Source organism: Chinchilla lanigera, unplaced genomic scaffold, assembly GCF_000276665.1.
Source record: "Chinchilla lanigera isolate Chin_1 unplaced genomic scaffold, ChiLan1.0 scaffold00051, whole genome shotgun sequence".
Lineage (NCBI taxonomy): Eukaryota > Metazoa > Chordata > Mammalia > Rodentia > Chinchillidae > Chinchilla > Chinchilla lanigera.
Genome location: NW_004955452.1, coordinates 16,997,249 through 17,010,050, shown reverse-complemented (window position 1 = coordinate 17,010,050; position 12,802 = coordinate 16,997,249). Strand labels below are relative to the sequence as shown.

At 42.8% G+C, this 12,802-nt stretch overlaps 1 protein-coding gene across 2 annotated transcripts in view; it reads right to left on the bottom strand.

The window, feature by feature from the left end:
* The window catches only part of Macf1 (microtubule-actin crosslinking factor 1), a gene marked incomplete in the record, with an annotated part of 341,157 nt that overhangs the window by 15,890 nt on the left and 312,465 nt on the right, over positions 1-12,802 (bottom strand). For both annotated transcript variants that reach the window (XM_013519481.1, XM_013519482.1), the window contains 10 exon segments: positions 302-319; positions 1,404-1,478; positions 2,023-2,177; positions 4,156-4,318; positions 5,684-5,847; positions 6,663-6,783; positions 9,804-9,992; positions 10,389-10,532; positions 11,514-11,642; positions 11,969-12,163. In XM_013519481.1, the coding sequence (XP_013374935.1) occupies positions 302-319; positions 1,404-1,478; positions 2,023-2,177; positions 4,156-4,318; positions 5,684-5,847; positions 6,663-6,783; positions 9,804-9,992; positions 10,389-10,532; positions 11,514-11,642; positions 11,969-12,163 (1,353 nt within the window).

Sequence of the window (12,802 nt, the reverse complement as noted above, 5' to 3'; positions counted from 1 at the left end):
TAAGAGGAACGGATGTGACACCATAGCCTCAATTTTCCCTCATCACATTACTTATAACTCAGTGCAGCATAACATAATCATCTTTAACCAGTCTAATTTTGAATGAGAAATTTTTATCTTGTTTTTAAAAATCCTTTAGCTGTTGAGACAGCTTTGTGACACTGGCTCTGTTAGCAGTTTCTCCACTTGGTAAGACAACCAGAGGTGACCAGGCATGCTTTGGATTACATCCTCTCCCCACAGCAAAGGACAGGAAGCTCCACAGACCACACCCACTGAGGACACTGCAAGGCAACTGTACCTGATTGCCGAGGAAGAACTACGGATAGTACGAGTAAAGGATGGGGGAGAAAGAGAACATTTTGTCAAATTCACACTAAGGAATGGAAATCATATCATGTTAACAGTCTTCTAAATACACAGATTGTACTCTTACTGAGCTCCTGTGACACAAACATGACTACAAATTAACCGACACTGAGTTTCCACTCTGTGTTGCTCTTGTTAGCTCATTTTTCTCACAGGTAACTAAATAAACAAGAAAATAAACCCCAACAAGCCAGCACAAGATTACTTGGAGCTCTAACTAAATGCTCTGGGTTGGGCTTGGAGCAGAGATGCCCAGCGCTCCTCAGCTCACAGCAGCCGGGTGTGGATCTGGTAGACTTTGAGGACACTGCGAGGTATTGAAGGAAGCTGGACTGTCCTGTTTCAGCCTAACCTCCTTGCCAATCATGGATTTTTCTTCACACTTTATGGAATCTTAACAAGCTAGTGAATATATTTTACGAGCCCTGTTTTTTATGCCTTCTACATTCCCCATTCTGGGTCTCAAGTTTCGGTACAAGTATAGTTCAACGTCACTAGCGCCACACCAAGCACTTCGGGTATGGGAACCTGGGTGCCCAGCGGATGTAGATCTCATCCGTAGCCCATTCAGAGCAGCCACAGTATCTGCTGAGGCCCTGATGCAGTCCCCGCCACGCTCTCTGAGCTTGGGAGCCACTCTGGTTCCCTTGGGATGAATCATCAGTCGTCAGATAGATGTAATCATCTGAACAGGTAACTTCATCCCCACTAAGACTCTACCCAGCAGTGAGGTGAGGGCTCTGAAGTGTCTCCTACCTTGCCAAGTGTAAGCTACGGTCCACCAGTCATGGCCATTTCTCAGAGAGAACTACATAGGCCACAAAATAAGCTTAGCCCAACAGACACCTGCCATTTGATATTTAGAGATGAAAGCTGAAAGCTGAGCACATCTCCAGCTCACAGGCTCTGGCAGTCTATCACCAGGAGCGAGAAAGTAAGATCATCCAGTCTGCTGTATGTCACGCTGCTGTCACTCGTAAAGGTCATATGTGAGGAAACCACCTCCACAAAGGGACGGTTCTTCTCTTCCTTACCCGGTACTTATTCTCTCCAATCTGCTCCACCTGAAATCTTTTTGCACACTTGCACTGAGCCACTTGTCTTGTGACCTATTGGATGTGAACAACAACATCGACAAAACTATTAACGAGGAACAAGACTTCCTAGTCAGAGAACCAAAAAAAAAAAAAAAATTTTTTTTTACATGTAAATAGAAATCCCATTCATTACCCAGGGCTGGGACAGTGGGTGTTGAATTCAGGGTATTTACACTGGGGGTTATCTCCCCAGCCCAGGAAGTACTCAAATCTTTAATCTTCCTGCCTCAGCTTCCCCAAGAGTGCTGGGATCCAAGCATGACCCACCATGCCTGGCACATCTCACTCCTATGTGCTACATTTGAACACCCTGTCTCTGGGTTCTGAGGTAGGGTGCTTATGACTAAAATTAGTCCACCTATGTGATTCAGTACCTGTGAACCAAGATGAGTACAATTCCTTGGAAAGGGTCCCATCAAGAACTGATCCCAAAACAAAACTCCAAATAATCACCTCCTCAAGGTAAGTAGAAGGGCCAATAATAGTAGCCACACCTAAATAAATTCAGGACAATATAAACTGATATTAAAAAATATATACTCAAAATTCCATATACCTCATCCTCAATTTTATCTGCATCGGTTGTCGGTCGGTAAGCATCCTTATTGGGATGGAGAGCGGCCACAAATTCATAGTAGTCGATGTAGCCATCGCCGTCCCGGTCGAAAATGTCAGCCACAGCGGTCATCTCTAACTTGGTGGTAGGGAACTCTGGAGAAAGGAGCCATGGTTTTAAACATTACGGTGGCTTAGTGGTTGCTGAGAAGTTATATAAATACTTAACAGAAAAAATAAATTGTATTTTGATTTTTTTTTTTAAAACAGCGTATGTTCACTTTATTTTTTATTTTTTTGAGACAGGGTTTCACTATGTAGTTCAAGCTGTCCTTGAATTCACAGCACTCCTCCTGCTTCAGCCTCCTGATACTGGGATTACAGGCATGTGCCACCATGCCAGGCTGTGACTTTAAGAAACTCAAGAGACTCAAATCATAAAGATAAAAATCACTCAAAAATGTAGCAGTTTGCCAGGTGTGGTGGCGCACGCCTGTAATCCCAGTACTTGGGATGCTGAGGCAGGAGGATTGTTGTGAGAGGCCTGCCTGGGCTACAAAGTGAATTCAAGGCCAGCCTGCACTGCATAGTGAAACCCTGTCTCAAAAAGGCAAAAAAAAAAAAAAAGCAACCAAGGACTAGTCACTGTTAAGATTTGGGTATATTTGCTAGAAGATTCCCCTAGCCCCTATGCAGTTAACAAAATAAAAGCAGTATTTTATTATTTTGGGTTTTTTTTTCTGGTACTGGGAATCAAACTCACGATGTCGCGCTTGCCAGGCAGGCGCTGTGCTGCTGAGCTAAATCCCCAGCCCCTAAAAGCAGTATTTTAGATATACCAAAAGGCATGGAATATTACAGTGACTCATCTTAAGAATTTACTTATTCATTCCTCTTTTGTTGGATGTTTAGATTAGTCACTATTTCTGAACAGTAACCCTGTGGAATTAATAGCATAAGTTTTTTTTTTTTACCCTTCTATGTTTAGATTACTGTCTTCAATTCTTGACAAATTGCTTTCCACAGGGGAGTGTGAGTATTTACGGTACTTGGCATTATTTATTAAAACCTAAGTTGGATCACACTGTTTCTCAGCTGAAAACCTCAGCTGGTCCTGAACTCTCCCACAAGGCCCTCCACGAACCGGCTGCTGGCCACTCTCCTACCCTCTACCTTGGTCACAACACTCCAACCATGCCAGCATTTCCAGGGCTAGAACATGTCAGAGTCCCTGCCACACAAATGCTGTTTACCTTCTGTTCTTTTTGCCTCTTAGCTCCTCCCCTAAATTTTCACATGGCTGGATCATTCTCATCATTTAGAGCTCAGCTCAAATTTTACCTCTGCAAGCCGGGCGTGATGGCACACGCCTGTAATCCCAGAACTTGGGAGGCTGAGGCAGGAAGATTGTTGTGAGTTCAAAACCAGCCTGGGCTACAAAGTGAGCTCAAGGCCAGCTTGAACTGCATAGTGAGACCCTGTCTCGAAAAGACAAAAAAAATTTTTTTACCTCTTCAGATAGGCTATCTGTGACTGTTATGCGAGACTGCATTGCTTAAGAAATGCTCTGTGATCTTGGCAAGTCATGTAATTATTTTACGTGTCAACTATTTGTTCTGCTAACACTGTGTGAGCTGTTATGGAGATGTCAGAAAATGCTTTTATGAAAATATTTTTAAAAATTTTTTTTCCAGTACCGAGAATCGAACTCACAACCTTGTGCTTGCCAGGCAGGCGCTGTGCTGCTGAGCTAAATCCCCAGCCCCCGAAAATTATTTTTTATATATGTCACTCAGACCTTCATCATTCACAAAAGATAACTTCTTAGCCATACCTCAAATGTGTCTTGCTTGCCTCAACATATCTATCAAGACAGTTTTTTATTCCTAGTGAAATGAGAATCTTCTCTTTATCAAAATGCTAGACCACTTTTTTTTTTCTTGTGCTGGTAATCAAATTCAGGGCCTTGTGCTGTGCCACTGAGTTACAACTTTTAATACGTGGTTTACACTACTTCTTCCTCAGAACTATAGCTTTTACTTTGAAAGACTGTTTCACAGAATAGCACAACTTCTGCAAAGTACATGCACAAAATCCAGGTGTGACCTGTGTTTGGAAGTACAAATGGACTCACTCGATGCTAAAATGCCATCAATAAACTCCTGACGTGTTATCTTCCCATCTTGGTCCTTGTCAATGCGTCGGAAGAAATCCATCACCCGAGACTTCTTGTGATTCATCCAACGCATATACTTTTTTCTCCAGACATCAAAGTCAAAGTTGGCGAATTCCTTCAACTAGATAGAAATCAGAAGTATCAGATGATCTATTGTTTTGGATCCTCCAAGCTGCCCAGAGCACACCAAAACTCTCATTCAGTGAAGCCATGCAGGTCTTCCAGAAGGGCACTGACAGTGTGGCTTACACATGTCTCTTCTGTGAAGGCAAAATCTGGCTCCTTCACTTAACCCATGACTGCTTAACATGAGCTGTGGTATAATGCAGCAGCAGGAAAAACAGTAACTAAAAAACTACCACAGAAAATACGGAGCACATAGAACGAAAATGGGGGGAGCCAGGCTTGCTTTCCCTTCGGATTTTGTCAAGAATCACCCTCCTAGATGTATGGAAATGGATTTCATCCCAGAGGTGAGGTCTTAGCATCATTTACATGTTGCTTTGAAAGGCACTGTGAATCACACATGGGGCCACATCAGGAGGCCCATGTTTCCCACCATTTTCTGAGACTTCTTTGAGAAAATTAGAGCTCTAGATCGAAGGACTAGGAACCCAACCCTGTACCCAAGCATGTTTCTTTGAAATGGCACCAGAGGGAACAAACTGCCCACTTAATGTGTATGTTAAATGTTTGGCCTTCATGGAAAACAGCAGGTCTAGGCAGTGGGCAGAGTGACTTTTAGCTACTTGGATTATATTAGCAATTCACATTCAGAATGATTTCACAGTGCAGCAGTTTTCCCCCTGGTCTTTCAAATTTCAAAGTTGGAAGAAATGGGGGAAAAAAGCTTCAGAACCAAATATGCTTAAAACTCAATTGGCCTATGGAAACAACAACAACAAACACAGAACACTCACTTCCGGGTATAGCTGCTTTGATAGGCACAAACAAAAAAATATGAAAGATATTAGAGCCTTCTTTTAAAAACTAGAAAATGCAGTATTGTATTTTTTATATGAGGTAATGATAATTCAAAACAGACTTGCTTTTTATGAGCTGGGGAAGATAGTAAGATTGTAACAAATGACTCCTTTCATAATTGTGTAACATACCTGTATCTTTACATAAAGAGCTCAATAATGGTTAGTTCTATGAAAAGCTACACATATGGAGAAACCTTTTCAAAGTTATGTTCTTGATTCTTGACTATAGCAAGATGCGGGGAAGGATCAGGCCACTGCCTGACCCCTGTATTGACTGCCTGGTTTCTTGCTTACTATGATCAGATGCCACGGCCTCCTCTGCTCTGAGAGGTTTTCCTAGAAATTTGTCTTTTTCATTCAGGAGTGTGAAGAAAGGAGTAGTGGCTCAGCATAGGTCTGATTCTACTTCTGAAGAAGCAGGTAGAGGCACATGGTCACAGTAAAAGGGCCTCAGAAAGACTATGTTTTGATTAGGAAAAGGCCACTCGGTGGGGCAGTACCTCCTCCAGGCGATCCAAGGCATCGTTCAGCTTCCGCTGGCGCTCCAGCGCTAACAGCCAAACCTGTTGCCACCGGGCAGAGAGCTGGTTGATCCGTGGGTTTTTCGCTTCAGACTGTGAAAGGATTGGTATGGGAGGAGGTGTGGGCTGACTCAAGGGCTTCCCTAAAAAGAAAAATACCCACGAGATTAGAAAAGCTGGTTTTGTCTGTCCACACAGAGAAACAGTTATGTGGATGAACCCAGAGATCTTTATAATGCTACCCAGTCAGTAACTCAGAAAAGAAATGATGGACTTGGCAACACTGAGGCACGTAGGTATACTAACACTAACTCTGACCCTCCTCCCAGCCAACAAGTGTTTACCTAGCTCCTATGCAATGCTCACCAATTTTTTTTTTTTTTTTTTGGTTTTTCTGCGGTACCGGGAACCGAACTCACGACCTTGCGCTTGCCAGGCAGAATGCTCACCAATTTTTGTCCTTCCTTAGTGAACTGAGGATTGTCAACTCAATGGCAAAAGCAGTGGATAATACAGGAGCTTATGTGTGCTATAACTAAATCAGTGCAAAGCACATGTAAATAGCACTGATGACCAAAACACTGAAAAGGTCACTGCTAAAGAACAGGCTTCACTACCTGTTGAACTAAATTTCATACTAATTGAACAAAACAGAGTTAGTATAAAAAACCGAGTTTCAGAAGAGATTTGGAAGCTGGATGTGATGGCACATGCCTGTCATTCCAGCACCTGGGAGGCTGAGGCAGGAGAACTGCCAAAAGTCCAAGGCCAGCCTGGGCCACATAGTGAGTTCAAAGCCAGCCTGAACTAAATGTGACCCAGACTTTAAAAAAAAAAAAAAAAAGAGAGAGTGGTTCCAACCCAGTATAGTTTTGAAAATCAGAAAGTATTTATCACAGACTTTTGGAAATGTTCATCTTCAACTAGCATATTCTAATGTAGAGGGGTAGAGACATACTGCCACCACCACGGGATTTCTCAATGAAAGGAGCATGGGTAGGTTCCACATTCTTCCTTTTGTATGTCTTGGTGACCCGGTCCACATCAGGCTGTTTTCGAGTCATCTCTTCCATAAATGTCTGTTAAGTACAAAAATTGAGAAAAGAGTTGAGAATTTTCTTTTGCAAATAGGCATCGTCTTACTGCTAAAGGTCAAGCCCATGACTACCCAAGTGACAGATGTCCTTGTATACTCTCACTACTTTAAGAAATTTAATTGAGCAAGAAACTTTATCAGGACTAAAGACCTGAAGAAGGAAGACCTGGCCTCTTGCTTCAAGGACTCACAGCTTAGTGATGAAAACCCAAGGCTCTGAGTGCTAAGTGCCACTGAGGACTCTAGGTGTGCACCTCACAGCCCAAGGAGGCAAGGAAAGCTGAGTTGAGTTACTGAGGGACGAAGAAGGGGGGCAAGGCAGGCAGTCCCAGCAGAGTGGCAGTCTGGGCAGAGCAGGGGAGCCCGACAGCCTCGGGAACGAGGACCCCTTCCCTCACTGGCTGTGCAGAAGATATAACCAGAGGCTTGGCAAGAGGTGGGGTTGAGGCAGGCAGGAGAAAAATCAACAGAGGACTTGTATCAGGGATAGGAATTTTATTCTGAGAGCAATGGGGACAATGAAGGATTTTGACCCAGAGAAGAGACACGGCACAGGCATGTAGCCCTGGACAGCTAGTAATACAGCCTCACATGACGGTAAACTTTTAACACTACTATGTGATTTTTAATCAATACTTTTATGACTTAATTGCTTGGTTTTCAAGTGTAAACTATGTAGGTAACAGAACAACACTGCAAAGGCAGGTGCAGCATGCAGTGCTGATGCTGCCTCCTCTGCCCACTACACCGTCAGTGCATCTGTGAACAATGATCTTCAAGGATGAAGTACATGAAGAGTAAAATTAGATAAGGAACTTCTAACGAGCACCTTGAGAATGCTCAAAGAACTGCAACCATTTACATCAAATCAGCCTGACATGTCAGTTTCACAGAATTAAGGTCAAATATACAACTAGCTTTATGTTGCCTTTTTATAATATTTTAAAAAGGAAGTTTTGTTAGTTATGTACATCAACTATATTACATGTTTTATACGTAGTCCAAGAGAATTTGTCTTCACTCAGTGTGGCCAGGGAAATCAAAGGTTCAACACTCATGCTTTGGAAGAGTCATTCTGAGAATGACTTCAGGGAAGACTGTGGAGTGATGGACGGCAGTGGGGTGCAGGGAGAGATCAGCACTAGGGACAGAGATTAGGAAACCATTGCAATAACTGAGGCAAAACACGCTGAACAAAGGAGAAATGATGAGGCCCAGAGGTATTTCAAAAGCAGGACAGTTAAAATGTTGTATCAGAGTAGATGCAAGGGGAACAGGAGACAGGAGAGACCCATAGCTTCTGTGTTGGGGAACTGGGTAAGGAAAGAGACAGGTTTGAAAGGAAAGGGTGTGGCCAGGCAAGGAGGCAAAGATAAAATGGAATTTTATTTATTTGTTTGTTTTGAGACAGAGCCTCACTATATTATTTTCAGCTGGTCTTAAACTTGCAGCAATCCTCCTTCTCATCTTCCCGAGTGCTGGTGCAGATAGGTGCCACTATGCCTGGCACAAAAATGCAATTTTAGAGCCACTTCTAGTTTATGTCTAGACTGTAAGAGGTAATGGTGCCAGGGGTGAAGAAAAAGATTGGAAATCTATGGTTTATAGATGACTTCTAAAGCTGCTAGACTAAATAAATTTTAGCAGTATGAGCAGTGAGCCAAGAGTGGAACTTCAGAGACCATCATCAAGTAGCGAGAGCAAGAGGAACAATTAAGATGACTGAAAAGGAACAGTTAGGGAGCTCAGAGGAAAGAAAGTGGAAGGACAGTGACGTCAAAGGGGAGTTTTAAGAATGAAGAGCCAACTATGCCCCATGTCAAGTAAGACAAAGAAGAGGACATGTCTGGAACCATGGTCTGAGGGGAAGAAGGAATGACAGGGGCCGGTGCAGTGAATAGGAACGAAGAAGAGGAGATGGCAAAGAGAAGCCTGGCTGGAACATGAGGACGACAACGGCAGGAACTTGAGGGGAAACAGGCTTAAAGGGACATCTCCGAAAGCTTGAAGGGAGAGTACATAGAAAGGGAGAGCCTGAGGACAAAAAGGGGAGCACGGGATAACCTAAAAGAGGACTCACCTTGACCAGGAGGAGGATGACCTTAGATCAAGAGGGCAGGTGTCAGTGTAGGTAAATCTCACCAAAGTATAGTGAGTTCTCACTTTCCAGAGTAATCTTCTACACAGACTAAAAAAGGCTACACTGCCCAAGAGTAAAACTAAGTAAACCCATTCAGTGTAAACTAACATGGTTAGAAACTGTACTTGTTTCCTAAGGACAAGCTATGAAGACAGCATAATTAAGCTTTCGCTCACTGGTTGGTGTGATGTGTCGTCTTAGCCCTTCCTGGATGGGCAAGAGCTCTTCCTGAAGCCAGGTGTAATGGGGATAGGCCCTTGGCTCCAAGAACGGCTGGTGGTGTGCATGCCCTGTGTAACCCCCTTGAGTGAAGGTGATACCTATGAAATGGCAGCTTTGGTTACATTTCATTACATAAGATCTGGCGGTAGCACAAGGGACAGTTTTTCCTGCTGGTTTTGAAAACCCAGTGAGAGGGTTCTATGGCTAAGACCTGAGGATAACCTCTAGGACAGTGATGGTGAATCTTTTAGAGCTTTCAATGATACACACAGCTCCCTGCAGCATGTGTGCAACAGGTTCACTAACATTGCTCTAGGAGTTTTGTTTTGTTTTTTTCCCTCTAGGAGTTAAAAAGCCATCAAGAAAATCGCCAGTTCAGTCCTACGACTGCAAGGAACTGAGTGAGCCTGGAAAAGGGTACCAGAGTTCAGATGAGACATGAAGTACTGACTGCCTACTGAGACCCTTAAGAAGATAAGTCAGCTAACTTATGCTCGACTCTCGACCCATGGAAACAAAGGTCTGAGTGAAATGTTTTAAGCAGCTAAGACTATAACATGTGACACACAATTAAAAGAGTGTGCAGTACAAAGAAAATGGTCTCCATGACTGCACAGGAAACACCAGTGAGGTTAGGATACCTGATGCTCAGCGATAAGGGCTTTAACTCTGTCAATGTTCTGAGGGATTGGTTCCTGATCTCGCTGAATGAGAGTAGTCTCGGCCCACTGGATCCATGCCAAAAGTTCTTCCAGGAGCTCAGCGTTAGCCACCAGCTCTGACAGGGCAGTTTCCAGGCGCTGCTGGTGTTGCTTTGCCCATGTTAGGACCTGTGGAGAGAGAAGAAAACCATCCCCTGTTCCTAAGCACCTTTTCATCTGATCCACACAGTTTGTTAGGGGAAAGACTGCCCACGCAGTTAAGAGGCCTCTCTCTTACCCCAGCGAGAAAATTTGGGTAAGAGCTACAAAAACCAGCCAGTTCTCCTATGAGGAGATTCAGTACATCCCAGGAAGGAGGGAAGCAAAACACTCAATGTGTCTACCCAAATCATATATCACTATATCAGTACAGACCACTGCACATTACCAAGAAGTCTTTACTAAAATGCCAACTTAAATTTTGTTCAGAAATTCATAATGAGTAAAAAATTCCTTTTCTAAGGGAACAAGACAATTGTGTCTTATTTTATCACTACAATCTCATATCTCTGGGTTGTGACTCACTTCCTCAAAGCGAGCCCGGATGATTGTGATCCAGTGTTTAATGGTCGTGATGCAGTCAGGGTGGCAGACAGCCAGGACCACTTCTCCCATGGCCACTGCTGCATTCACATCCACTCGCTTTTCTTCCACTTTCTTCATGAACTCCTAAACAAACGAGATCAGACAACAGAAACTGAAGAAATGTACTCTGTCAGAACTATTCTCAGAACTCAGAAGGGAAAGAAATTTTAGCATATTTTTTCCCTATACATGTTAGCACGGGCCTCTAAAAACCTGTATCTAGGTATCTGTACTTTCTTTCCCAGCTCTACAAGATGTGGAAAGGTGAAAGGTATATGCAAAATAGATAAGGGACACAGAGGTATGCCCTTCTTTTTCTCTTTTGAATTACTCTCTTTTTTAAAAACCTTATCTTTATTCATTTCACATTTGTAAACATATTTGTCTTGGAAAAATATAATAGCTATAAAACAGCACAATACTTAAGAAATACCTAGTAGAGGATACAATGACAAAACCAAGATTAAAATCTCTGGGTAGGTAACATGAAAATTAGAAAAGGAAACAGCATTTCCTACTTCATCAGGGTACACTGAGGCCCCAGAGATATGGGTTATATTCTATAGCTCGGTAAACAGTTTTTTTTTTTTTTTTTTTTTTTTTGGTTTTTCTCCGGTACCGGGAACCGAACTCACGACCTTGCGCTTGCCAGGCAGGCGCTTTGCCGCTGAGCTAAATCCCCAGCCCCTCAGTAAACAGTTCTTAAAGATCAAACCAAGGCCCAAAGCTGGAAATGTAAGTCCAACAAAGGCACGAACAGAGGACAAGTAAAGAAAGAGAAATGGTCTGCATTTTCGTTACACAACAGTACATTATTTTACTTGTTTACAACCAACATGAATTACTTTTGGAAAAATCAATGAATGTTGATGCTTAAGGTATCACAAAAACTATCAATCACTTCCCTCTTATTCCTGCTATCTCAATGAACTGGCCCATTCTGATTTTGCTCATTTTTACATGAGGCCTACTATTTCCAAGCAAACCCTGCTCTCCTGAGTGGTGGGGCAGCCCTCAGTCACCTATGATGGGTAACAAGGGTCATGACCCCTTGGCCTAGATTACCTTGTGGGTATCAATGAGAGACTGCAGGGCTTCTGTGTCATCAGGAAGTGCCCCTCGAAAGCGAAGAGTTTGCTCTGCTTCAGAAAGCCACTCCAACAGCATGTGGACAGTGTCTCGAAACTCTTCAGCCTGAAATAACCAAGCACAAAAGATTGGACCTCTCTCTGCAGCCGGGCCTTAGACTGGGACATGCCAGTCTGGGGCTGAACTCTTTAGTGTATCACAGGCACTTCCTGCTCTGGTCAAAGCCCCACCAAGGTCACCTTTCATTTGTAGATCTTCAAAAGCCATGCACTTATTACTTCTCTAATACCAATGAATGTTAAAATCCTAAAGAACATTCAGAGTATCAATTTTTACACTATGTTCCAGACTGGCTGGAACTGAGCCTCATAAAGAAACTAAAACAAATATGCCCAAATCCCTGCCTTGGGTTGGCTCCCAAATTCTCTTACTTGTTTTAAGGCCTGCTCAAGACGGCTTTGCTTGGAAACAGAGAGTTTACAAACAGTGTCCCAGCGAGTGCTCAGTTCCTGCAGCTGTCCTTTTACCCAAGTGGTGTCATCTCGACTGTTTTCAATCAGTTCTCTACCTGACCGCTTCAGGACCTGAACAGTTCCTGTTCGCTTTCCTAGCTCCTTCTGGAAAACCTAGAAAAGAGGATAGGAGAAATAGTTTGTCTTGCAAATATCTTGTTTCAGTCCAAGCAGCAGAGCTGCAGAGAAAAGTAGTCATTTCCTTGGCAGGTTCTAATCGTGTGTCTTTTTTATCCACAGAGGCAGGCAGAATGATGTGTAAGAAAGCATCAGCTCAACGTCAGTTCAAGGATTTATTATGAGTTGCATGATTTTTGGATAACATGTTTTAACTTGAGTCTTAGTTTCCTTACCTGTAAAATGGGAACAATTATACTAACATTTCTAAAATTATGGGATATACATATACATATGAACATATCTCCAGTTTACAGAATAAGAATCTGATAGCAGGAAGTAGGAGTATCTTTTTTCGAATGGGAAGTGGAACGAGAGATGGAGGGAGTGGAGAAGGAGGGAATAGAAAAAGGAAGGAGAATTGAAGGGAAAAATGGAAATAGAACTTTTGCAAATGGGAAGGGGAGTAAAACAGGGAACAGGGAGGGATGGGAATGGAAGAAGATGAAAAAGAATTAAGATGCACTATGTCCATGTACAAACTCCCCACAATAAATGTACTGCAAACATGCATTAATAAAAAATTGAAACATGACATAAAAAGAATCTGATACAATTTCAAGATAAAGTTTGCGC